The 27,045-nt window shown below is 38.6% G+C and overlaps 1 protein-coding gene across 2 annotated transcripts in view; it reads left to right on the plus strand.

Annotated features, from left to right (window-relative positions):
• Window positions 1–10,724: 10,724 nt before the first annotated feature.
• The window catches only part of FAM189A1 (family with sequence similarity 189 member A1), a 147,991-nt gene continuing 131,670 nt past the window's right edge, over window positions 10,725–27,045 (plus strand). For both annotated transcript variants that reach the window (XM_032990356.2, XM_032990357.2), the window contains exon 1: window positions 10,725–11,245. In XM_032990356.2, coding sequence (XP_032846247.2) covers window positions 11,003–11,245 — 243 coding nt within the window. In that variant the 5' untranslated portion in view covers window positions 10,725–11,002. The remainder of the gene's footprint in view (window positions 11,246–27,045) is intronic.

Genomic DNA, 27,045 nt, shown 5'->3' on the forward strand with positions numbered 1-27,045 from the left:
ATTCAGAATAATTTATATGGGTGATGCATTTCAGAAGGAATAGCCTCTGTTCAGACGTACTTGATAAACAATATTCTGTTGTACCTCTGAAAAAACACTTGTCTTTCCAGTCAATATATTGAAGTCAGAAACAGTTTCCCTGCAATGCCTGGACAGAGATGAACAATAATGAAAGTTTGACTTAAAAAACAAACCTTCATCACAAATGGAAAAAATTAAAAAAGAAACAGCAAATGGGAATAAGAAATATAAAACCAATTTTTAAAATCTGACATAATTAAAATTCAAAAGACATTGAAGGGCTCTGGCTAATATCTGAAATTCAGTTATTTTCTAAACTTTTCAGTCCCAACATGATTTTCTACTTATTTGGCTATTTGTTATCCTCAGCAGCAGGTTCAGCTGTACCATTCTGCAAGGGAAAATGTTAGGTTTCTGGCTGACTTCCTTCAGAGCAGTGGGTTTTTTAACCTTTGTCAATTTAGGGCAACTAAAAACTTGTGATGAAATGTGGATCTTAGACATTTTTATGATGGGTATTTACACGGTGGAGTTGTCTGAAGATATGGTAAAGAAATTGTAACTTTTTGTGATGCAAGTCAGATCAATGCAAAATTCTGAACAGAGATTATGTCCTTAACTGGCTTTAACAATTTGTATCCCTAGTGTAACAAAAAATAATTCTTTAATTCTCCTCCAAGTGCAGTCAGCATAACCGTAGTGTTTTAGAAAGAATGGCTGAAGGACTGTACCCTTATTAGAAAAAAGTCTTCTAACCTGCCATTGAAATAGTGTGACTGAAAGTGGGAGGAGTATTGGTTCAGGCTCTCATTGAGCAGGCAGATTCATCCATCTTTGGATGAAGAACAGATAGTATTACAAAGGAAGCTCAAGAAAGTGTTTTCTTACTTCCAGGGTAGGAAATCTAATTCTCTCTGGCACTCCAAAAAGATGTTTCAGTCAATTTGTTTATAATGCCTATGAAAACTGTACACGTTCAGAGAAATCATCAGCTCATGCCATCTAAAACAAGAAAGGGTTTTTTCCCCCATTCTCAGTAATACATGAGACATTAAATTGACCATCAGTGCTGTGACAAATCTTGTTCAATATTTTTCACAAGTGCTTTTACTTTGGCCTTATTTTTTTTTTTTTTTTTGATCTCTAAGTATTTCTGCATGGTATGTTTGTTATACAGGCAGCATTATGTTGCAGATAGTCTTTCTCATAGTTCTTGCAAGTGTGCTCTGAACATGCAATAAAGTATTCTTCCAGAGTAAAAGGTATTAAAGAAAAAAAAAAAAAATCAAAATGCTGCATCAAATGGAAAGTATTTAGCAGCTTTGAGGGGAGCATAAAAACTTCACGGTAGTTAGATAAGTGTGAGCTAACAAGCTCCGAGAACCAGAAATTTCAGCCTCTGCATCAGAAATATTTTGTCTCACCCACTGAACTTCTGATTAGCCACCTCTGTCCTCCCCGGGAAGATTACAACACACAGTTCAAAAAATAAGCTGGAGCTAACTTCTGGCTGACCTCATTTTATTTAATATCTAACAACCTTACTACCGCACAGATCACATGTAACAAGCACATCTAAACAGGAGGTTGCAGAGTGTACATAACAGATAAGGGGTCTGCAGAAAACCTAACTTGTTCTGCAGTTTGGTGGTCCTCTGCATCTTAATGCCCAAAGCAATGTAGGATATTTCTGGATCCTATAGTCTTCCTTGTCTTGATGGAGCCAAGATTTAGGCTTATAGTTGTTTTGGGTTTTTTATTTTCTTTCTCTCCCTGCCTTCCCCCCTCCACCACCCCACCCCTACCCCCCCTTTTCTTTCCTCTTAAACTCTGGCACAGGCAAACTCTGAAACCAAAATTTTACTCTGAAAAGTCTGGGAATATAGTGCTTTTCTTCAAGTTTTTTCACATTTTACGTTCAGATAGAAACATTCATCTAGTTATAAACTATGAGAGACCACCTAATAGTTGCATGGGTTAAACTAAATTAGTATAAAATGGTCATTTTATGTTAGTGCATCCTTTGGGGCAGAATGTGTTTATTTTTACAATACCAGGCTAATGTTTTCCAATTTTTGTAATTGTGCTTCAGTTTAATGAAGAGTTAAGGCTGTTGATTTTAATTAACATGAAAACGATTTCTTTATTGCTACAGCAGAGCTGTTGATGTTGTCGGGGATCAGAAGTAGAAATATTAAATAGCATAGGAAGAAATATGGTAGATATAACCAAGTGTGAGCTCATAAAAAATGCAAATGGAAGCAATTACCCTTCATCTCAGTCTCAGTTTCTGGACTAGTAGCTCTAACACACGTAGCTAGAAAGTTTCTCACGTTGCTTAGATGGCTTGTAAAGACTTGTAAAGATTGTTTTACGAGGGAAGTTCTCTTCTGTGTTTGGTCCTAAATACATCCTGTATTTTATCGGCAGTTATAACAAATTCATGCTGTAGTAGTGTATGATGCTCAAATACACAACGTTTTGTTTCTTGAAGTCTTCTGCTTTCAAAGTGGACTTGACAACAACAACAAAAAAAGGAGCAAAAAGGTTATCCTAGCTTAATAAAACTTACAGTGTGCTCTGCAAGTATAGATTTCCAGACAATGATGTCATTTTCCTCACTTGTTGTTGCTTAGAAAACCTAATACAGAACATGTATTTAGAGTTACTTAAGGAAGGCTAGAGGTATTTAGAAAGGTTAGAGAAATGCAGAGGATCATGTGGGCTAGGTGAGCAAAAAGGGAAGGAAGGTGAACGTGTAAATGTCAATGGAACTACATCTGTGCTGGTGGAAAATACTGGACTGAGTAGATGATATGAATTAAGAAAAAAATAATATCATATCAGTATCTGCAGGTTTCTGCTTGCAATCTAGTCCTGCTGTGTCTCTGTCTGGAGCAAGGAGACAAAGTGGTAGGGACTTGAGTCTCATCGGAGGGTTCCTTCTGCTCTAGGTCATTTAGTCTCCAAAGGAGGAGGATTAGTTTAAGACAGATCTGTTTCAAAACTGCAAGTACATTGCAGCTATATTAGATGTGGGTAGGTGGACAATCCTGTGAAGTATGGTTGCCCACCTTAGAAATCAAAAGTAAAGCTCTGTGTTACAAAGGAAGACTCCTTGTGGCAAAAAAATTGGAGATGTTATTTCAGAAGGTCTCTACTAAGCCTTAGAGTATTGCCAAGGTCAGTGAGTGTTTGCTGTGTAACTGCCAGCTGTAGAATTTTAAGGTTGCCTGAGGGTTGTTCCAGCTTACACATGCACGTTTTCCACAAATGTGACAAAAAGATATGACTTTCCTGTCTTGGTGGTTCTTCAGATATGTTTTTTTTGTATGTTAGCATACAGTTTATCCCTTTCGTACCTGTCAAAACTGCTAGTGTATGTGTCCAATCATGTATGGTCAGTCATTACACAAAACACTAAACTATGACTTCGAATTAATTTGCATGTGTTTCAGATACAGATGGATGGCTTTGCCTTCTAATTTTCAGCTGCATTTCATAAAGGAAAAATCTTGAGAAATGATCCAATATGTTGGAGACAGATTTAATAAATCTCAGTAGCAACTTTATATGAAATAGATGTCCCATATGAATTATTTCATCTAAGAACCAAAGCTATTTTAATAATCCTTAACTTCAGCTCACCTGAGTTTCTGTGCTGAATAGTGTTTCTGATTACTTCAACTCTTTAAACTAGAAAAAGCTGTGTTTATCTAGTGTGGGCTTTAATTAAATTGGTATGAACAGCTCCGCTGGCCTTTGACTTATTTAGATTATCTACCCTATGCTTCTGAACAACACTAATGTTTCAGCCACCAAACACTAATTTCTGGTTCTCCAAGAAAGATTCCTTTTGCCCTGTGTTTAAAACTTTCCTCATCTATGGACTAACTAGAAAGACTGTGCTTTTAGTATGCTACTTTATAGAAAGTATATCTATCCAGCTAAGTAAGACAGGTTTTCTTATCTTCAGATTTTTGTACCATGCTACTTGGTTAATTTGGAAATTAAGCATCATTGTTATTACTGCTTTATTTTTTTTGCCAGGTCTCATTACCAAATAGTTGTGATGGGACCAATAAAACTACAATCCTTATCAACAGAAAAGCCTGTAAAAATAAAAATCAATGAAGACAAGACTTGGAAAGCTTTTTCTAATATTTTGATGATTTTTACTTGGTAGCAACTGGAAATCTAATAGATTTTTCCCTTTATCTTTTCAGTGATGTGTATGTGTCTGAGAAGAATAGGTAGGTAGGTCCCCACAAGCAGATTAATTTCTGATTCCATGTCCTTTACCAGAAAATCTACAATCTCAGCAAGATATTTAAGGGAGAAACTATGAATTTTATTTTGTTGTGGGTTTTTTTTCTTTGTTTGTTTTTTAATTCTAAACACTTTAAATCACTTATCTGTGAATCAAATAAATTTCTTGAAAGCTTTATTTCTTGAATCATGGTAAGTTTTGAGGTGTTTTTCTTGGCAAACTAAGCCTTTGACTTCTATTATATAAAAAATTTAACTATCATCCTTCTTTCAGTAAAGGAAATAAAAACCTACTTGCAATTGCTTCAAATGATTCTTCAGCTAAGGCACTAAAATTCAGATGTAATTTTTAATGAAATCTTGATTTTGTGCACTATTAGAAGTAATCATGTTAAGCTTTATTTGGGACTTTTAGCTACTTAATTTCTACAATAAAAAATAATTCAGTAGACTCTGGCCCTGTGAAGTCCATTCATTTTAAGAAACAGTATGAAATAGCTAATTCTACATTACCACATTTTTCTTTTACTCATGGCAATAGGATCAGTAAGGAATCTAATCACTACTACCAGTTATGTATTATACAGAAGTGTTGCACATTTTACAGTTTTATGGAAGAAAAGTGGTATGGTTTAATGCACCAAACAAAATTCTGTCCAAAATTTCCTGTATGATATTGGATATACATATTTTTCCATGATTTAAGTTCTTAGACCAAACTCCTGATTAAGAGTAGTTTTGCTAACCTTTGCTAATGCTTGAACAGAAAATACCAAGGAGTACTTCCTTTTATGTAAATTCTTTTTATTTTTGCAGAGTGATTACATTTTCTGGCAGGCCAGGGGGGATACTTGGGGAAAGAAATCTGTCTCCTTTAAAAAAAAAAAAAAAAAAAAAAAATCTGAGTTCTAGCTTGCCTTTTATAAAACCACAGGGCAATCTGCTTTTTAGATCCAAGACAAATACCCAGTTTCAACTTTCAAGCATTCATAAAATGCAGGGCAATTACCTTGATTTCAGTCATGTCTTTATCACTCCAGGACACTCATCAGGGCAGCCAGTCACATGGAGGAAGTAATACCAAGGTAGGTATTTCTGAAGAAGAGACCCAGACTATTTTCAGATTAAAGCATGGCAATTGAGGTTTCTTTCATTTTTAACTGCAAAGCTTTCCTGTTTGAAAGCCCTTTGGCTTACATATGAAAGTAAATCTTATGGTTTTATATATGCTTATATTATGTTGTTATGATATTTTTGTAAAGCCAACTAATCTGTGATTATCCTCTGTGTAAAAATGTGAGAAAACAGAACAATAACAATGAGTGTATAATGGCAGTTACTTCTCTTTATTGTCTCCTTCGAGTCTACTGTTTGGTCAGGGTAACAGAGCAATGCATGGGTATGGGATGGTGCAGAAGATGGCTCAAAAGTTTGGGGATCCACACATAACTTAAGTCCTTAAACAGACAAGTGAGAGAATTGTTCCTCCGTTTACAATCACCCCACCAAGGGCAGCGTTCTGCTGCCTGTGAGTACAGATGTGACAGTCCTCTTTATTTGTGTCGCCTCGTAGAAACAGACTCTGTCTACACAGTGGATTGTTATGGGACTCTTGGTTTGAATATATTCTTTTAAAAAGCTTTCATAAATAGGCACTTATGTTTCAAGCACAGAAGTAGGGCTTAGTCAAAATTTCCTGATCTTCAGGGTATTCTTTTTATGTTTTTATTTGTAACATTTTTGTACACAGAATCAGTGTGCTTTGTCAACTCTTCAGTTATTCGATTCCACAGAAAAAAGCTGGAAAAGACGGGACTAGTAGTGACATTGTACATATGATTTGCAAAGTGAAAACTTGTCTGTGAAAACATAATGGATATTTTTACTATTATATAAGTGTGGGGGGGAGGGTTTTTTTAGAGGTTCATTGCTTAGCTACAATATTGTCAGGAAGCAGAACACCACCAAAGACAGCAGTGCCACTGTAAGGGTTCAAGTTGTCTACAGGCTTAGCCCTGTGATCCTTTCTTACATTGGTGGGCACTTGCATGTATTGTCTCATTGTCTTTGACACATTTTAGTAGTTGCTAGCAGGATTTTTTTTCTTACTTACAAACCTGGTAAAGCAGAATACTTCCTGCAAGATGCTGATTACAATTGAATGTTGTATATAGATAAAGCAGTCTTTATTTGTCTTGCCCTCCTTTCTCTCCTGCCCAGTACAACTTTTTGGAAGATAAACTTACGGAAGATTGATTGCCGAGTGTGAGGATATGCAAACTTCTTTTTGGATTTACTGAAATACCAGGTTTTGTTGCATTTGAAAATGAACGAGTGTTGTTACATGCTTAAAAGTTTGTGTGTGAAAATGTGTTGCTCTTTGGTTCTGCTAGTGATGCAGACTTTTTATTTATGAAATTGGTTTATGGATACAAGCACCTTACTTCTGTAGAAATTGGGTATGTTGGATATGGTTCCTGGTAACGTGAGATAAAGTAAGTTGGAGTGCCTTACAAATTATTTTCAGAACAGGTCGAAGTGTAGCCATGGAAAAGGATAATTAATTTTTAAGGTATGTGCCAAGAAATACTGGTATACTTTATTTTAATTCATCCCGACTGTTGTGATCTTGATACTTAACTCCCTCTGGAGAATGAACAGGTAGACAAAGGAAGCGGAATTACTACTGCTGCTGTTGTAAGAACCCAACATCTCAATGGCTGAGAAATTACTTGCTAAATATTAGATTAATAAAAATACTTTATGGTAGAGTCAAGATATCAAGATGCGTTATGAAGGTTGGATGTTGAATGAGGTATTTTAGGTTTTGCGGGTCTTTCTCATTTTGTGTGTATGTATAGATATATATGTAAAGTATAGATTTTATTTTTTCCAGCCGTGATATCGCCTCATTTGACTGATTTCCACTGCGTTTTCAGGATGTACACTGTGTAGGACAACCTTGATTGCTAGTGCTTATTAAGTCCTTAGAGCTACATACATGTATATAGAGAGAATTGCTGCTTAAAATAATTAAATCATGTAAAATATGCAAATTTGAGACATGTTATGTATAAGTGATAGTGGCAGGGCCCTTGGATGTATTTTTAGTATCTATTCCCAGTAGGGCACCTCCTTAACAGTTTCTTTATCTACATTAGTTGGTAAATGAGGCTTAGTGTAACTATGAATTTACTTCTTTTTGCTCATTTCCTGTTTCTGTTATACTTGAAAATGTCATTTACTTAATTTCAAGTAACAAATGCAGAAGTAAAGATGAATGAAATTCACTAAAGTTGAAAGTGAATTAGAATAGATACAAACTTCAATCTACCAATATAGTTCCTAGTATGAAGCATGAAGATGCTTTCTGAACGGCTTAGGAGCCAGTAAAGACTGACAGTAATGAGACAATTACCATAGAAGTGGGATCATTATCATGCTGGCTTCTGGGTTTTGATGTTTTTTAATAGGCTAATCATGAGGTCTGATATGTAGTGCCCTTCTGGCTGCCTTCAGGAAATGATTAAATTATTTGTTAAATTAAAAATTAGTATTTTACAGTATTCAAATATAAACATGTCTACTACAAAGCTTTTGTTACTACAGTTCTGGAGGAAATTTCAGTACTGCATCCCACTTTAAGTTACACTCAACGATACGGCATTGAAAAATACTAATGAAAGTATTTTTAAAAAAATTTCTTCAGCAAAATAACTTCATTTAAAGTTAGGGACAATAATACTTCCCAAATTGCCTTGAAACCATTCTCAGACAAATGCAGCAACTAAGAGCCTTCAGAGAAAGGTAAAAGGTATATCCAGAGCTAAATCAGATCTTGAGCGATATCTATTTACACCTGAATGCTCAGGAAAATTGGAGGGAACAAGATATGATCTAAGCTCCTGTGGATTCCTGCTGGAAGCCAAAATAGTTGTTTTCTGGTAGCCTTAGTTTGCCATATTGGAAGCAGTGCAGTTACCTGAGAGTTTACCTACACGTGAGGTTCACAGGCAGTGGGTGAGCATGTGGATTCGCAGTGCCAGATCCTCTGCTGGACTGCCCACAAATGTCCATTTTCTGTATGTGCCAGTTAGAAAGTCCTTGAAAGTGAAAGTAAATTGCTTTGTACTTAACGCATACAACAGTATCAGCACAGGGACTTAGTGAGATGTAAATTCACACCCCAGTGTAATGTGTCCTAATTTCTCCAAGCCCTAGGGCCATCTTATTCCTGAATGAAAACACCCAGATAGAGGTTTAAATGCATTTATTCTTCAACAGGTTTCTAATTGTCCTGCTGTTGAATAACCTTAAGCATTTGTGGCTGGTTGGGGAAATGAGATGCTTAATCATGAAGACAGCACCGGTTCAGTTTGGTTCTGTGTTGTGCTTTGTTCCTTTTTCCTAGCCCTTTTCACTCTGTTTGGCAGAAAATTATAATACAAACTTTCTTGACTTTGAAAGGTGTATTTTTTTAAGTAATGTTTCCAGTGCGGGATAACAAACAGCTCTACTTGATTAAAAACAGGTGGAAGTTAGTTTTAGTACGAACTGGTATGAACAAAACTGGTGTGATCTATTACCACACATCCCCACCCCCCTTCATCTACCTGTTCCACCTGGGCTTGCAGCTGGGATGTAGTGCTGCCGTGCCAGCAGCCAACTGGGGAACAGCTGAGGCCAAGTGTTGGGCCAAGGGGGTGAGTGTGGTGGTGGTTTGTTTGACTGACTCCCATTCTATTCATGCCCAGTCTGAGCAACTCAGACATTGTAAGCTGACTCTTTTTGATTACTAGTAGTATTAATTTAGTATTATTCTGCAATAGAATAAAATCTTGTAGCAAGACAGCTGTCTCTTCAGTGTTGAGTTTTGTCAGGTGTTTTTTGGATCTGATTAAAATATTACTTGCACATGTGCTAGAGCAGTATTTTAGCCATGTTGGGGTGACAGCTCTATCATCTTCTATCCTAACCTGTTTTGTGGCACAGACAGTGATTTAAGTTAAAGGTGTCAATCTTTTTTTTTTTTTCTTTTTCTTTCTTTTTCTGTTACAGTAAAATATCCAAATTTTGTATGAAAAACGAGTGGACTTAATCTTTTGATCCCTTCCTGTTGAGGCACACTTCACCACTATCCCCCTCCCCAGGAAAAAAACTATTTTATGCAAAGATGAGCTCTTGAAAGAAAAGAGACAGGACCTCACGAATAAAGGTTTAAGCCTGGTTTGCAGGTGGTGGTTGATATCTTTTTGTTATGAATATCATAATATTACAGATATGTAGACTACACATACCAATTCCTGCATTAAAAAAAAAAAATACTGCTATAGCCATTTGTGGTGCTACACATACATTAACCGTGGAATCGTTTTACTACCTACACTAAACTGCTATATAATGAGATTATGTTAGAAGCATAGAATGATTTGGGTTGGAAGGGACCTTAAAGATCACCCAGTTCCAACCCCCTGCCACAGACAGGGACACCTTCCACCAGCCCAGGTTGCCCAAAGCCCCGTCCAACCTGGCCTGGAACCCTCCCAGGGAGGGGGCAGCCGCAGCTGCTCTGGGGAACCTGGGCCAGTGCCTCACCATCTTCCTTAGATCTAATCAAAATCTGCCCTCTGTCAGTTTAAAGCTGTTACCCCTTGTCCTATCCCTACACCCCTCGATAAAGAGTCCCTCCCCAGCTTTTCTTTTTAGCTACACTGACCCCTGAGACACGCCACTGGTCACTGCTCTCCATCTGAACATTGAGCTGTTGACTCTTGGAGTGGGACCATCCAGTCACTTTATACAATGTGTGGTCCATCCAAACCCACGTCTCTCCAATTCAGAGACATTAGGTTTTTGACTTCTGTTGGTGTGTTTTTCAAGCAGGTAAGCATTCTGATTTCCCTTCCGTAGAAAACTGGCTTTTAAATGTGCATGGGTTTTTGTGCGTACCCTTATGCTGGACAGTGTTGTCATGAGCAGCTGCAGGCTGGGGAACTTCTCATAAATAGCGGCTTGCTCGGCTGCCTTTTATATTTCTGGTAGTAAGGATGCTGCAAGCTGAGGCTTGGTTCTTCGCGTGGCGGGTGGCAAACAGAAAAAAGAAAGGTTAAAAAGACCGTGCCGTGCCTTTTGCACAGCGCCACCCCCTCCCTCTTCCCTTCCCCAGCGCCGGCCGCTCCGGCGCAGCGGCGGGGGCGGGGGCAGGGCTGCCAGGTGCCCCGGCCGCACACAGCCCGGGAGCGCGGCCTCCCGCCCTCCGCGGGCCGCCGCCGCCGCTCGGCGCTGGCCGGGTGCGGGGGGCGCCCCGGGCCGGGCGCCGCACCCGCCGCTCCGCCCGCAGGGCCGCCGCCGGTCCTCCCGCCGCCGCCTCCGCCCGCCATTGGCCGTAAACAACCCTTCCCCCTTCCCCTCCCTGCCTCTGCCCGTCCCCTCCTCCCTCCGCGGGAGAGGCAGGAGCCGCGGCGCACCGGAGCGCGGGGCTGTGCTTCTCCCGGGAGTGCGCCCAGCCGGGGCCGGGGCCGGGGCCGCCCCCGCGCTCTGCGCCCCGGAGCGCCCCCCCCCGCGCCTGCAGCGGGGAGCGGCGGCGGCTGCCCCTCTCCCGCCCCGCCGCGCCGTCCCCCCGGGCGGCAGGGCAGCTCCTCCTCCATGCGCCGCGGCTGCCCCGCGGAGCGCGCCCTGCCCGCCGGCCGCGGCGCGAGGGGCGCGGCGGAGGATGCCGGCGGGCGGCGGCGGGGCGGCGCGGGCCCCCAGCGGGGCGCGCTCCCTCAGCCCCGCCGCGCTGTCCCGCAGCCTGTCCCGCCTGCGCGAGCACCGCGCCCGCTCGCGGGCCATGCTGGCGCTGGGGGTCACGCAGATGGTGCTCGGCTGCCTCATCGTGGCCGTCAGCTTCGCCGCCCTGGCGCTCACCACCTCGGCCCGCGTCCGCCACTCCTGCCCATTCTGGGCCGGCTTCTCGGTGAGTCGGGCCCAGCGGTCGCCTCAGGGCCGCGCCGACAGGTGGGGGGCGGGCGGCGGGCGCGCAGCCTGCGGGCCGGGGAGCGGCGGCCGGCGGGCGAGGCTCCTTCGCCGGGCGAGAAACGCCCCCTCGGGCGCGCCGTGTCCGCTGCGGCCCCGGCAGCGGCGCGACGGCGCTTCGTCGCCTCCTTCGGAAGGTTTGGCCGGGGCGGTTTTGGCGTGTCGTGAGCGGCGTCGGCTGGAAGGTGGGGTGAGAGATTGACCTTCGGCGTTGCCTCAGCGGTTGGCAGCTGATCTCCGGGTTCCGTTGCTGTCCCCGCGGTCTTTTGTATCGGCGCTCGCTGAGGGCTCACCCTGCGGTGCGGCCGTTGCCCGTGGCCGCGGCCCGCGATTCTGCGCGGGTGCAGATTCAGCCGCGAGCTACGTGGTGCTGAAAGTAGTAACCCGGGGAGAGCCGAAGCAGGAGCAGGTTTGAGGGTACAGCTGCAGCAGCAGCGGGAGCAGCTTTGAGTGTACAGCGGGAGCAGGTTTGAGGGTACAGCAGCAGCAGCAGGAGCAGGTTTGAGTGTACAGCTGCAGCACGGGAGACCTCTCAGCTGAGGCAAGGGTGGCCGGGGGTTTGGGGGGTGCCCAGAAGTCTGGCCCTGAGAGGCCCTGGGTCCCATGGGATTGTGCATCTCAGGGAAGAGATCGTTTGTCCCAAACCTGACTCCTTTGTGATTCTCTTGCTGACTTTCCATTGTCTCCTGCTAGCGTAAGTTTTTTTTTTTTAAAAAAAGTTGGTACTCTCATTTCCTCAGGTGGCCTCATTTAGTGCTGATTGTCAGTGTTTGCATGTGTGTATGGATACAATGCACACATGGATGCATTAGTATAATACTGGTTTATGAAAGCTTTTCTCATAAGCAGTGAAATAGGACTTGACAGGAAGAATTAGACATTTCTGAGGGCACTAGTAACAGACTCTGCGTTATCAGTGAAGATTTGCTCCATTTAATTTAATGCATTAGTGGTTTCAAGTATGTCTTTTCAGCTCTTTTAACAGACCAGAGAGTTTTCAGTTTTAAAAGTGCTCGTTAGAAACCAGAACTGTTAGATAAATGTTTTGGGTTATTCATTGCAGAGCATGTGGCGGGAATGGTGTAATTTAAAAAATAACTGTTTAATATGCTCTTACGCAGCATGTTACTCAATAATTGTTTTGAGTCTTTCAGACCAGAAGAGTAGTTTTGAAGTAATTATTTAGATATTTTTCTTGATTTCACTGTTGGTTTTTTTTGTAGTCTGAAAAGAAACATCAATTTACACTAGTAGCCTTGATATCGTAACAATCATTCTTTTACGTTTGAACCTCTGCAAGTTAATATACAACTAACTATTCATTGTGTTGAGGTGTGCATTTTAATTTAAGAATCTGGCTAGTTACTATTAATGTGCTACTAAAACAACACAGCTTAGTGAGTCTTGGTTTCTTATCTTGACAGACCAAGCAAGAATGTACACAACTGATCGTGTATTCCAGTAAACACAACTTTTTCAATAATACCATTTTTTCTCAGCTCCGGTAATCTTTATAGAAAGAAACCTCTGGGGGTTATCAGTATGCCTTAAAATAAGCTGTTTTCCTGATTGTGGATGCCTCCTACTCTTTTCTCTGTGCAGCGTAACCTATAGAAAAGTGTGGTTTCTAGTTAGATTTCATGGATATTACAACTGTTGCCTCGAAGGCCTTACTGTCCTGTGTGATCAGAATGAGGCAGGTATACTTTGTTTCCTAAAGAGGTTACTTTTTGAAAAAAATAATTCTACCTTATAAATGATCTATTGGAGCATGAGAATAACCATGCTTTTCTCCTAATGTCCTTATCTCTTAAGTCTCAATAAATAAGGTAAAAAAAAGAGTAGTTTTCAAGTACTGTGAGCCCTGAAGGACTTTTTGAGGCTGTTAGTCGCTTACACAGACTTCTAGAAAAGACTTCTGAGGTATTTAGTGAATTCAACAAAAACTAGGTATATCGTCACTCACAGCTACAAAATATTTATGCAGAAGAGTGAATGTTTTTAGCTTGCTTCTGGAAGATATAATTAAAGAAATAACTAAAGGCAAGTTGAGTGATGTGAGAGAAAAATAATGGAAGGATCCTTTCTCTCTTTAGGCCTGATTTTAGCACCAAATAAATATTCACACCCTTCAAACTACTCCCCCCCCTTCAACCCTCCACCCCCTCCTTGGAAGTAACTGAGTTGCTTGATGGTCAAATGGCAATCCTAAACTTTTTTTTTTTTTGAGGAGTGTGATATACTATTGTTTTTACTCATTAGAAATGCACATCCTAAAACAGAATAGTCTTGGCATCGGCACTTTTCAGCATTTTTTTGACACCAATCGCCCTATCAACTTAAATGAAGGCTGCAAGAATTTGCTAAGAACCTTTTAAATGTTTTTGAAAACAATTTCCCAACGTTTGTAACATTCTAGCTGATGAAAAAAAAAAAAAAAAAGAGAAATGGGGCTGCATATTACATTCCTCACAGAAAATTCTCTAATCAAATGCAAGGAAAGGTTCTGATTTCTCGCTTTCTTTTTGGAATCAAGTCAAGTGACTGTACCAAAGAGATCTTATGTAAAGAACAAGGCATCATAATTTCCATATAACTTTGAAGAGTTTAAAGCTTCTTTAAACATCATCCCATAAATTAAAATATTTTGCTTTAACTTATCTTTTATAACATCATATTAAGAAGAGAAAAGGTACTTTCATATACTTTGCATTAAGGCATTTTAAGGAAATGTCTTAATAAGGAGTGTCAACCTCACACTGAGCACAAAGGAAGTCGGGGGTTAGATGGGCAGGCATGGGTTGGTTCTCTGCATAGGCAAAAATCATTAGCAAGGTACTACAAACTGTGTGGTGAAATGCTAGGCAGTTTGATCCCATTGCAGTCTTTCATTCAGGAGAATAGCAATTTCATCTTCAAGTTCTCCCAGTTGAGTAAAAGTGTATGCTTTTTCATATAAGGTATATGAACATAAGTGTCTCTAATCCGTTTAAGAACATAAAGAACTGAGTATTAGCCTCATTTTGACCATGGAAGAATAGGTCTCAAAATTAGGCTGTTCTGGTAGATGACTGGAACTTTTCCCAAAAGCGTAAGTAGCGACAAGGTTCTTTGTCTTTCCTGTAGGTCCATAGTTGCTTGAATATGAGAAAATATTTCTTCGTTCTTTGCCCTTTAGAATCCAAAACACACACCAGTTTGTATTTTACAGGCTTTGTACATGCCCAGATTGTAATGTTTCGGCTAAGTGCGTTTAATGTTTATTGTTACTCTATCAGGGTTAGGACACCAGCGAACCACAGGTCTGATAGAGCTATGTTAGCATGACTACAAAAGCAAATCTTGCTCTATGCAGTAATTTCTGGAAATTACTTGGAAGTTGGCAATAAGATGTTTATATCCCCTCCCGCCCCGCCTTGATCCCGGCATCCTGAGAAAATTACCAACTTCAGAGACTAGAGTTCTCTCTAGTATAGGAAAACATTAAAGAAATTATAAGTTAAGTCATAAGATTACCCAGGTTTCTAAAATCATACCATTGCACTAGAAATCATAAAAGAACATACAGAACAGGACAAGCTTTTTCTTCTTTTATGTGTAGTTATTTGACAACAGTTGTATTCTTGTGTAGAAGTATGTTGCTGGAAGATCTTGTGCTGCCTCTCCTTTTTATTAAATTTCTTCTAATTTCTGCCTCTTTTCATCCATATCCCGTGTTCAAAACAGATAAAGTTCTCCCGTTTAAAAGCAGCTTTCATATAGTATGTCTTCAGGTTTGTGACATAAATGCTTTTTTGTGTTCTTTGAAAAGGGAAACGTATAGGGAGATTGTCAAGGTGAACTCAGACCCAACTTCTCTCTTACAGAGAATGTGTAATGCATTATATACTTGTCTACATTATTAACTGAGAAAGCTGAGTGTAGAGCCTTTTTTGTATTCTTCAGTGACACTGTACAAAAAAGGTTTAAATCCCTCAGATGATGCATAGAGGATTTAACTTTCCAAAGCTTCTACTAGTCTGTGACCCTGGCTGTTCCTCACACGAAGCAGGTTGTTTTAGCGTGTTCCTATGCAGAAGCATCGTGGAAGAAAAGGGGAGATTCCAAGGAAGGTGTTAGCAATTGTGAGTGCTTATCTCTTTTTCTCCATTTCAGGTACAGATTTTCTTCTTTCCTCCTTTCCCCTTTTTCTTTCCGTTTTAGGGTTTTCCATTATTGCTTGTGGATAGTCAGGTGAAATAAAGGAGATACTAGAGGGATGGTATTTGTAGCTTGGCGGAATGAGTTTTAGTTTGCATGAAAAGCCTGCTGCCAACAAAGAGTCTGTTATTGTGAAAGCAGAGCTAAGCTGTTTGAGAGAAAGTAAACTTACTGCTAGTATTGAGTGATATATATTGTATATACCAAACTTGTTAAATCTGCTAATACATATAATTTATTTGTCTCGGAGCTGATTATCTCATATCTAGGACTTAAATGGTAGCTTGCTAGTCCACCTGCTGTAGGTATAAACTAAACTAGCATGGATATCGAGTATTTTTGATCAAAATGACCATTGAAACTCTGAGTGTGCCACATGTTTCTCTATGAGAGTACATAGTTTGGTTTGCTTGTTTTGAGTACCCCTGGTTACCACACACAACTTGAGCGCTTAACCTATGACTTTCTTAGCTGAAATTCATTTTTTTTTTTCTAAAATTTGCATAAATCATCAGAAATGTTCCTGAACATCTGTTGTAACCACAGAAAGGTCATTAGCTGTCTGGGTAAGGTCATTTGACCAGACCCCTTCTCTGTAAGTGATTGTTCTAATGGTATATTTCAAATCTGTGGACTCCACAACCGCAGTGCTTAGTTTATCATGGACGATTTGTTATTCTATGGAGTTTGCTACTGGTTCAGACAATGTTCTGTATCTGTAAATACTCAAATTATTTCAGGTTTCTTTTGGAAGTAGTTGGTATTGCTGTTTCAAGACTTGTGTAGGTAAATTCCTGCACTGAAAAAGCTTTCCTCTTCAGGAGGCTTATCAGATCTCTGATATAGATTATCAGAGCTGTACCCAGGGAGTAAATAGGGAAATCATTTCCATGAGCCTGTTGAAGATCTTATGTCATTCCTGAAAGATGATGTGTCCTATGCACTAGAACAGTTACCTCGATGTTCCTTGCTTCACATTGATGAAATTTAGAAGACCAGGAAACAGATCGCCTCAGAAATCCTGCAAGCAGTTTGTTAACCTATCTCTTGTCTATTCACAGTCTCTTGTGATAAATGAGTGACTACTGGATCTGGCTAACAACTCATGGTAGGTTTTAGCCAGTGTGATAGTCACAATAAGAGCAGCTAGATTGGATGATAAATTTGAGAAAGTAGTAGTATAATTGAGTGATCACTGTTAATTCCTCGCTTAAGAATTGCGATATGCAATAACAGGTTTTGTTACCTGTAGTGGAACCTCCAGTTACATATACTTGTAAAAGAATTACACTCCTATTCTTTGAGACTTTGTCTATTATTGCCTACTGCTGTGTCCTTCAGGTAGCCCACTGTCCCTGTTTTCATCTGACTCTACTACATGGGTTGGATTTACTAACACCTTAGGCATCCTTTTTCTTTCTTTTGCAAGTTTGTCAGGGCTTTGAACTATGAGCAAGCTGGGGAGGGAAGTCAAGCGTCTGGAACTTTGTGTCTCGGGCAGCCTGCTAGGCGTGTATATTGTTGGTGCAAAGTATTAGTAAAAAGTTATCAGTGTCAGCTGCATGGGCTTGCCTCTTGCCTTCATAAAATTCTGGAAGATTGCAACATGTCTTGTCTAGGTAACTGACCGTTATTAATTTTCATAGCATTCTTGGTTTGTACATCAGGACAATATTGTGTGACAAACAAAAAAAAAATAGAGCAAGGCTGTTACAACCAGTTGCTAGATGCCAGATAAATCCTGTGGTGTTGGTGTACAAGAAGGGATGGTGTGCATCATATAAGGAGTAAGAAGCCTTGGCTACATTTTCTGTACTTTCTGGAGTCCGTGGTAAGTCAGGGCTATGGAACAGAGGATTCATGGATGAAAACGTTGTTTCCATATCCAGATGGAACGATAGCAAATTAGACAGCTGGAAAGAGGAACAATTAGAAAGAAGACAGTGTTGCTTTTTTATTCTTTGAACTGTACATGGTAAAATGGCTATTTGTAACTTCCTGAGGATTTGGGGAGAAATGTAACCTCAAGATTTCCTTTTCTTCACTGCACTGGAAAATAGCACTCATGGAAGCCAGCATTATTTCTTTCATGAAGCAAATTAGCTTTTATTGCTTCTGAGTGTATTCTGTTGCCTATGCCTTATGGGGTTGAGAAGCACTTGATCATGCAAATTAATTTAAAGACTTCCTGTGTTACAGGAAGGAATAGTTAAAGAAAGCAAAGATGCTCTGTTACAATACGGGGTGGGGGAGATGTCCAATATGTAAGGAAGAAATAGCATCAATTTTCTTTTTTTTTTTTTTTTTTTTATCCCGTGTTATTATAAATTACCTGTGTTCTGAAATCTTTATTTTTCTGTAGGCAGCCAGACTGCAGAATAAAAATATTACATTTTGAGTAAGTTTCTTACTGTTGTCGGCTACAGATACTGTTTTATTTTAAAGTTTTTTTTATTTGTAGTAGGAAGGTGTGTGAATGTCTCAGTCTCTTTAGGAATTAAATACTTTTCCTGAATTCTGTTAGTCCTTTCTAGACATTTCTTTATGCTGGAAATGTATGAGCATTTGCTGTAAAGACAGTAAACACTGTCCTGGAACTTATAGCAACTAGTTGTGTGGAACAGTTACAGTCTACTGTGAAACTTGGGAATGGATAAGTATCTTAGTTGAAGTGGGAATTTCCAAGGTCAATAATCATGTCATTAGCAAGTGCAGAATTTATTATACCTCCATTTTAGTTGTATGTTGCAACTTATTGAAGGAATGAGTTGTGAATTACCATGCTTAATTGGCTGTTCTTTCACAATTCATTTTTCTGCTCACTCGGGTGCCTTCTGGAATCAAAGGGCAGAACAGATAATGGGACTCCATAAGGTGTGAACTGCCTGAAAATATGTAATGTACAGGAGTATAACTATTTCATTGGTGTATTTGAAGAGGGATACTCTTCTAGAAGCAGAATATGGTGTGGTCATCCCTCTTCTCAATGGGGGTAACTACACTGCTTTAAAGGAATACTATGCACATGTGGCAGAGCTAGGGAATTTACAACTGAGCAGAATTTATACATTTAGAGCATCATAACTTACGTGCAGGCAATATTTTAAGATCAGAATACCCCAAAACTAAGCGTTCTCTCTTTGGCTAAGTTACAGAATCACAGTCTTTATCCCATAACCAGAAGCTACAATCTGGATTTTTAAGAACAGTGTGTTCATAATTAGTTTAAAAGTACTTGCTCATGCAGTTTGAAATTTAAGTCCTCTCCCCAGTATAATTTATCATTATCCTTTTTGATAGCCTCTGGACACATCCGTATCGATGTTTTAGTTCTGATCGTGTACGTGCTCCCATTCACTGTTCATTCACACTTTGGAGCATTCTCAGACGACACATACTTGATTAATGGAGGAAGGATAAAATGAAACCCAAAGATGTCCTTTAAGAGCAAAGTAAATGCAGTCTGACTGCTAGTAGGTATTAAGTCTAGGGACCAGACTAGAACTTGTCTAAAGTGGTCATCCATCCAATATGTGTATAGTATGGATGCTCTTTTCTTAAGAATCAGTTCTCTTGCAAACAGATTTGGTCCTGTTCCATTTATTCTTTGTTAATTCAGGTAGAACCTCCAAGGCCAATCTGAAAACTGTATTGTGCACAGGATGTGAACTCCCTACAAATTACAAGTAAGCCTTTCTGCTAGGCAGAATTTTACTCCATATTGGTTACATGTACGTTAGTAATTTGATGCAGGTCTGCAGAGTGAAACAGCCAGTTCCGAGGACCAGATGCCAGTGCTCTGTGTGTTACTTTTGAGTATCTTGAGTACTTTTGAACTAAATTGCAGTAAATGAGAAACTTTTCTGAATTACTGCTGCATTGCGTAGAACGAGACATTGTTTTCAGATAGATGGTGATTTAAAAAAAAAAAAAAGGAATAAATTTACAGTATTCTAACATGTGTAGACTTGCTTGTTCTTGTTATGGTATCCAGTTGAAAATGAGAGAATGTAAGCACTTGAACAATATTATCTTTTTTGCTTGGAGGAGGCAAACTGAATACAACTTCTGGATTTTTCATCTTTGCAACAGCTTGATTTGAACATGGATAGTGGAAACAGCATTACAAGTTTAAACTTTTATGTCTAATTTATGAAGTAAGAGTTGCTAACTTTGCAAGCTTGCTTTCAGTTTTAAATATGAACTTTCTTCCTTTCTGGATGTCATCTTCATGAGTAATTTATGTTTTACAGGACAATCAAATAATGTCCTCATTGATAACTATACAGTTTTGTTATTCCTATCACCTATAAAAAGTCCATCTCAGCAGAATTATTTTCACGTGAGGGATATAATTTACTTATGAGATTGTTTTTTCTACTGTTTGTAGCAGAAAAGAGCATAGCTTAATCTAAAGATTTTAGATAAACCTTCAGTGCCAAGCGAGATAAAAACGTGTGGTTTAAAGCTGAATGCACTTAATCCAGAGGTATTGAGAGATAGTAGACATGTAGCTTTATAATGTCACTTTTACGTTCACTCTTCAGAAAAGAAACTTCTTTGTATCTAGTTGAAAATTGTGAGTGCAGCTGTTTTAAAGATTCGTGGTAGATTTTTGGGCGGCTACAGAAAGTAAAACTACTTTTTAGGGGTTTTTTAAAATTTTTTTTTGGTTTTGTTTTAATAAAAAAGGTATTTCAGCATTCATAGTAAAGAGCTATTGGACAATGTCACTTATCAATAATAAACACAAGTGATTATCTCACTGTTATGCATTCTGGTGATTGTGGTTCTAGCAGGAAAGTTAAACTGAGTTGTATTCTTTTGTTATAGCAGTGAAAGCATTTGTTGATCAATGGTACTAAAATAGGAGGTTTTCGATTTCTGATTGTAAATAATCATCAAGAACGTTTTAAGACACACTGCTTAAAATAGTGCTGTGAACATGTGGCTAGCATACTGCTATGTTATTCTGAAAATAACATTGGTAGAAAGTGATTTTGTTATACATTGAAAGTAACAATGGTTCGAACAAATCCTATCATTCCAGAGTCTAAATCCAAAACTGGTTGAAAACTTGTGAAAGATCAGACTAAAAAAATGAAATGCTGCAGCATTTATATACAGCTAGGAGTGTAGTTAGTATTCATGGGTCACGAGGGGTGAAGGAGGCAAAGGCTCAAGGTCCTGTGTTTGTGTTGGTGTGAAGGGAACTCAATCTGTTTTACATGTCCCAGGTGATCCAGATGCCCAAGCTACTGCCTTGACTCTTCAAAATTTTCCTCTTACATAGAAATTTTCTGGGGATGGGGGGCAGGGGAAGACCACTTATGCATTCTTGTGGGAAGTTTCAGTTTTAATGTTCATGATCTTAAAGTAAAAAATATACTTGGAAAGCTCCTAATGAAAGTATGGGATCTCCAGATGAAGAGTAGTTGAGTCTCCTCTTGCTTACACGTTGGCAGCTGAGAAGTACATGTTTTGTTTCTGGAAGGTTATTGTGTTTATTGCAAATAGTAATAATCAGGAAAGTGTATTAATGATCAGCCTATCTCTTAAACCAAATGGATGCCTTAGTACTCCTTTCTGCCTTTACAGTTGCTTTCTGAAACAGGAATGTTAATTCAAGATGTTAGATTAGAATTTTTTGTTTTGCAGTTGTTTTAAACGGAATAGAATTTCACGTGAAGAATGTTTTAATTACATGTAAAGGGCAAAAAGGGGCACCAAAGAAGGATATTTCCTGGAGTTTTAGTTGCAAATATTTGTTATAAAGGATACTTGAAAGTAGTTGATTTAGGGAGTGGAGTTTTATTTAAATACTTCTCAATGGTATAAATATTTTTCATGCTTAAAATAACATTAAAACAAGAACAAAGCAAGCCTCAAAACACATTTTTTTGGGTGTGTGTGAGGTGGGGGGACTGGTGGTGAAGGGAAACAAGAAGAAAGAAAAACTACATGTAAACTAAGAAGCTTATGGCCTTGAGTCCACATTATCACTGTGTCTGTACATGGAGGAATCTCTTATGGCTGGATCACATGATATCTCTTAACACTTCAACCACAGAGCCTGCTGCATGCTACAGAGAGAGAACAGTGAAGTCACGACTGGAAGAGAGGACAGATGGGGTGGCAGGTGCACTTTCTTTCCCTGAAAACATTGTGCAGATTGGACAAAATGTTAACAACTTTTCCATATTGCCTTTTTTGCATGAAGGTAGGAATTGTACTGACAGTGGTCGTCCGTTCAGAAGGACATTAGTAATGTTCCTATGGTAGGTAGGAGTCAGTTTTAATGTATATGCTTAAGTCCTTCACATACCTAATTCTTCATGCTTGTTCTGGTAGAAGAGGAGACAGGAGCCTTTTTAAAGAGCTTGTGAAAGACATACCTCTTGTCCTGTTTATACTTGTGTAACAAGGTTTATTCTGGGCCTAAAGAATTTAGGAAGTCATTTAAGAATTACTTCCTTTCCTCCCCTTAAAAATTTCCCTTCCTTCCTCATGAAATCAGGTCATAGATTTGAAATAAAGATTCACCATTAGACCGTACTTTGAGATCCTGTGAAACTTCATTACAGTATGCAGTAAGTAGCAACAATACTAAATCATTAGTATCTGCTTCTGAAGTTCATGTTTATTCAGTAAATATTTTCTTAGCTAAGTAGTATAAATAGTCAGTGCAGCTTTTCCTTTGAGCTTTTAAAAAACTCACACTGTGATTTGACAGACTAATTTCTGTTGATACATAATATTTGCCCTTTGAGTAGAAAGGAGCCTTTACTGTAAAAGCAATAATGTCAGTACAAATGATAAAGGGTTATACAGATAATAAGTATAACCAATATCAGACTGACATTTTGCTGTCCACCAGAGACCATGTGCTCATCTTCCTTAACATAGACCATGTGCTCATCCTCCTTAACATAGCCCATGTGCTCATCCTCCTTAACCTAACTTACTGTGAATCTAATGTCTGAAAGCCTGAATATCAAACCAGCTGTTAGGAAAAGTCATCCCCAGTGACTATACCTGTCAGTTCTAGATGAGGATTGTCTGAAATGTTCAATCATGTCCTTCATTGGCTTGTGAATCTAAAATAATCGGAAGGAAGATAGAAGGGAGCAAAATAATTTTCTATTTCTGACATTGAACTGTCCTCTGCAGCAGTACACTTCTTGCATGTGGAACTATAATTCATCACTAGACAAACAGTAGATGTCCTTCCACTTGACAGTTCCTTGTGTCCTGGCAGTTTAAAAGCTTGCCTTACAGTATGAATTGTTTGTGGTTAACCTGAGGTTTTGTCTGGATCAGCTGTTTCTGTTCCAAAATGACCCAAGTAATTACCTTGCATTATCTAGTTAATTAACCTATTTTGAAAAACAGGGAAGAGAAGTAACGGGCAAACCAGGATTCAGTTTGAGTCACAGTTACTTTTCAATCTTTCATGTTTCTGGAACAAGCAATTTTTTTCTTTTTGGGGATGATTATTTTTTGGTGTTTTGAAAATTGCTTTCCTTCATCCATGTCTGTTTTGTTTCATTGATGATATATATATATATATCGTAATAGGTTTGTGAAGAATGAGTTTTTCCCATGTAAAAATAAGTCTACATGTGTTTAACTCTAGAGCTCCTGGAAGATAAGAATTACCTATATTTGATTTGTTTATAGTTAGGTATATTTAGGAACTCTATGGGAGTCCCCAAACAATGTATTTCCTTGTATCTACTGGAATTGACTTAATCAGGAAAAGAATCTGATGCCGAATTGAATGCTCTTGTAAAATGTAGTTATTGGGCAGTAACCCACATTCTTGAAAACCAGCTCATTTAGAAATTAGAGCAGTATTTTAATCAGTACTTCCCTAACTCAGAAGGATCTAGAAATACTTCTGGTGTCTTGCCTCAGGATATTTAACCATATAACATCAAAGATATAAAACCAAGAAATTTTTATCTCCTTTACCTACAGTATAAGTGGTTCAGGATCAAGTATTTCAGGCAGATAATTTAGGCTGTTATTGTTGTAATTCTTCTGTGGAGTTTAAGAATGGAGACAGGAACAATGTTAGGAATATATTTTTGTAAACAGATTTTGGGTAAAACATTATAGAATACACACTGAAACTGTGACCTGTTTGAATCACGTGGCCAGTAAGTTGAATCTTTAAGCAAGGAGTCATCTGATGAAAGCAGGCAAAAATACAAGCAACATCTCATGAGTCACCAGCTGCTGCAAAAGTGAGTCTTCTAGTCTTACCTGTTAGAAGGTAGGTGTTCAACCGTGCATCTGTTTCCCTTTTTATTATTTAAGAGCAACCAGAGATAGGTTCTGTATTTTAGAGTTAAGTCCTACCTTATAGGCAGTCCTACAGAATGAAACAAAGCAGATGGATGTGAAGTTCTGACTAACATCATAGACCATAGAAAATGCTAAAAGTGAATAGGATGTGGAAAGCTTATATTTAAAAATAATGTGATGCTTTGTGAAGCTTTCTGTTTTCTGAAAGCAGAAAATTCAACAGTCAGTGTAATTATATTTGTTAGATGCCCACAAGGAGCCTGCAGATGAACAATAATGCACAGTGATTATATTAATCAGTAGGCTTTTGTGGAAATTAGAGGTTTGATGGTATAAATACATATAATGATACTTTGGAGGAGGTAAAAAAATAGTTTTTGAGGAGATCAGCCTGGAGAAGATGAAAAATTATTTTATAATTTTACAAACATAAATTTGCAAAAAAGGATTCCGTTATTTTCCAATTAAATACCAAGGAATAGGCTGTAAAAGAAAAGGTAGGCTTGTGTACTAGAAAACTTGGTGTCTCTAGCATGGAACATGATACCTCATGTAGCTATTTTAGAACGTAAAGTTATGGTTGGATGAAGAGTGGTTTACTGGATTTCTCAGAAGCAGGCAGTAACTTTTTGATAACTTCATTGTAAGGCAATAAAATATATTCTTAGTATAGAAATTGGTGTATTTGGTATCTGTTAAAGAATGCTTTTATCACTTAACTAGGAGAAATGTTTGCTCCCCCAACTGCCATTTGAAATGCCTGAGGAGTGGGAAGATGAGGATAAGCAAATAGTGTGTTCTCAGACAGGATTCACACCTCCTCAGTCCCAGAAGTACTTTCTTAAGAAAAGTGCTATCTGCTCCTTCTGTATTTCAACATCTGACAAGTGATGATCTGTTATTCTGGCAAGCTATAAATATGCCGTACCGTTGGATAACAAGGTTGTACAAACGTGCTGAGAGAACTGTAATAATCATAACAGGGATGAGTTCTTGCTCCTCTTTGCCTGAGAAATGGAAATTTTTTCTAGCCTAACCTGTTTGTATCTTTTAAAAATAACGTTGCAGAGACAGTGAATTTAGTTGTTTCACTGACCCAGTGATCTGTAGCAAGGCTTTAGGGAATGTATGAACAGATAATGCAAGGAATATTATTGAAATCTAGGATTATAATAGTAGCATTAATAGATGTATAGCTTCATGGTTTATAATCCTGTGGCATTGCAAGTATTTAGAAGTAACCCTCTTAAATTTAGAAATAATTTCTGCACAGTTCCTCACTGTTTCTTTTTGTTGTTGTTGTGTTTTAGTTTTCTGTTTGTTTGGGGTTTGCTTTGGGGGTTTTTGTTTTGTTTTTTGTTTTTATTTTGGCTGGCTTTTTTTTTTGTTTGGCTGGTTTTTGGTTTTTTTTTTTGTTTGTTTGTTTTGGTTTGGTTTTTTTTGTTTGTTTTTTTGTTTTGTTTCTTATATGTAGTGGGGATTTCTACAAATTGGAGTTCAGTTGCTCAGGGAAAAACTTAGTGAGAGCCAGAGAATGCTTTTTCTTGATGAGTTAAGAATATCATGGTTTTGACAGTAACACTTCTGTCTATGAAAGTAATGGTCTCCAATTCCTGTGTTGAGAAGCCAGGAGCTGTGCACTGAGGCTTTTGTCTGGTTGCCTGGGTCCTAGCTCATGGGAACTTTCTGTATGTTTGAAGGCAGATACCAAGTGTCTCTTCTGTCAATAAATCAAACACCCACAGTCTTTCTGTCATGTTCTGTAGACCTGTGATCCTTCCCATTGCTCTTTTTTTCATCGTTTAGCTCCTTAATTGAAATTACTGATCAGAGACGAGTCTGCAGAAACCAATGTGATAATTTTTGACTGTTTGATAGTAGAAAATGGTTAAGTATTTTTCATGTAAAGCGTTAAACTTGTAACTGATCTTCATAATGGTCCCAGTTTAATTATATGAGGAAGGCAAGAAACATCACAGTTATAGGGTTTGTCCTTAAAATGTAAGATGAAAAGAAGAATGGGATTCTTTACAGGTCACAGTTGTTACCTACCAATAGCGTTATTGTCTCCTGCACCAGCAGAGATAAAAGGTTGACTTCCAAATGACATAGCTTTGCTGAGGGTACGACATTAATGTCCTAAATAAAAATGAAATCAGGCCAGAGAAAAAGCACAATTGGGATGATGTTTGTGATTAGCAAGATATTTGGCTGTTGTCTTCAAGTTTTAAATACACTTTCTTTGTTAAATAGTATAATGGTGGTACCTGTGTTAGCTAGGTTACTTTTTAAAGAGTAAATGCAGGTTTGGATTTGGAAACTGCAAATCACAGAAGTGATGAGTGATGAAAGAATTAGGAAAAAGCTGCTAGTATAACTGTGCCAGAAACTCAAAAGAAATTTTTTGAACAGTGATCACATACTAAATAACATTTTTTTCATAGGCTCTAATCTAACTGCTTAAAAAATCATCGTACTTGCTGATAGTTTTGGGGATTTTTTTTGTTTTGGTTTGTTTTTTTTTTGTTACATTTGCTAGCCCCTCTGTTGGCCCAGAGAAGCTAAACTGCCTTCTGATTTTTGTGAAGACATTCATTTGACAAAAATAAAAATTCACACATCAGAAGTGGAAAAAAATGGAGGTAGATAACATTAAAAAACTTATGTACATTATAGTTACATTATAGCAAAACCAAACCAAATAAAATTAACAAGGACAAGTAAAGATAACATGAATTCTAAAATAGCACCAAAAGCTAATTGTTTTTCTCTGTATATCGTTTGATCATGGACACAAGCTATATTACACTTTGTAGACTCAGATGGTAAGATTAGAGTTTTACTGGGAGAAAAATGTATTTTGAGTGCTTCCCCCCCCATTTTTTTTTTTTATTTTTATTTTTCAGACCACTGGCCTGCATGAATTAAATACCTGATGGTGTATAACTGTCTGGGCAGCAGCAGTAGCTTAGCAACACCAGCTACTGCTGATGCCAAAGAACAGTGTTGGCTTTCATAATTTTAAAATGCCAGCTGGTCCTTTAATAGTCTTTCTATATTTAGAGATTAATTGATAATTGTTTTTTAACTTGTAGACCTAGGTTGGATTTCACCATCAAATTGTTTGATAAAGAATTTTGGAAGCTCTGAAGCCTTTAACTGTAGGCTTTAATACAAGATTTAGGAAGGGCGTGGTAGTAACTGTAAATCCCAAAGTGAATACTGGTGATA

The sequence above is a fragment of the Tyto alba genome, unplaced genomic scaffold, assembly GCF_018691265.1.
Source record: "Tyto alba isolate M040663 unplaced genomic scaffold, T.alba_DEE_v4.0 Super-Scaffold_41, whole genome shotgun sequence".
NCBI classification, from domain to species: Eukaryota; Metazoa; Chordata; class Aves; order Strigiformes; family Tytonidae; genus Tyto; species Tyto alba.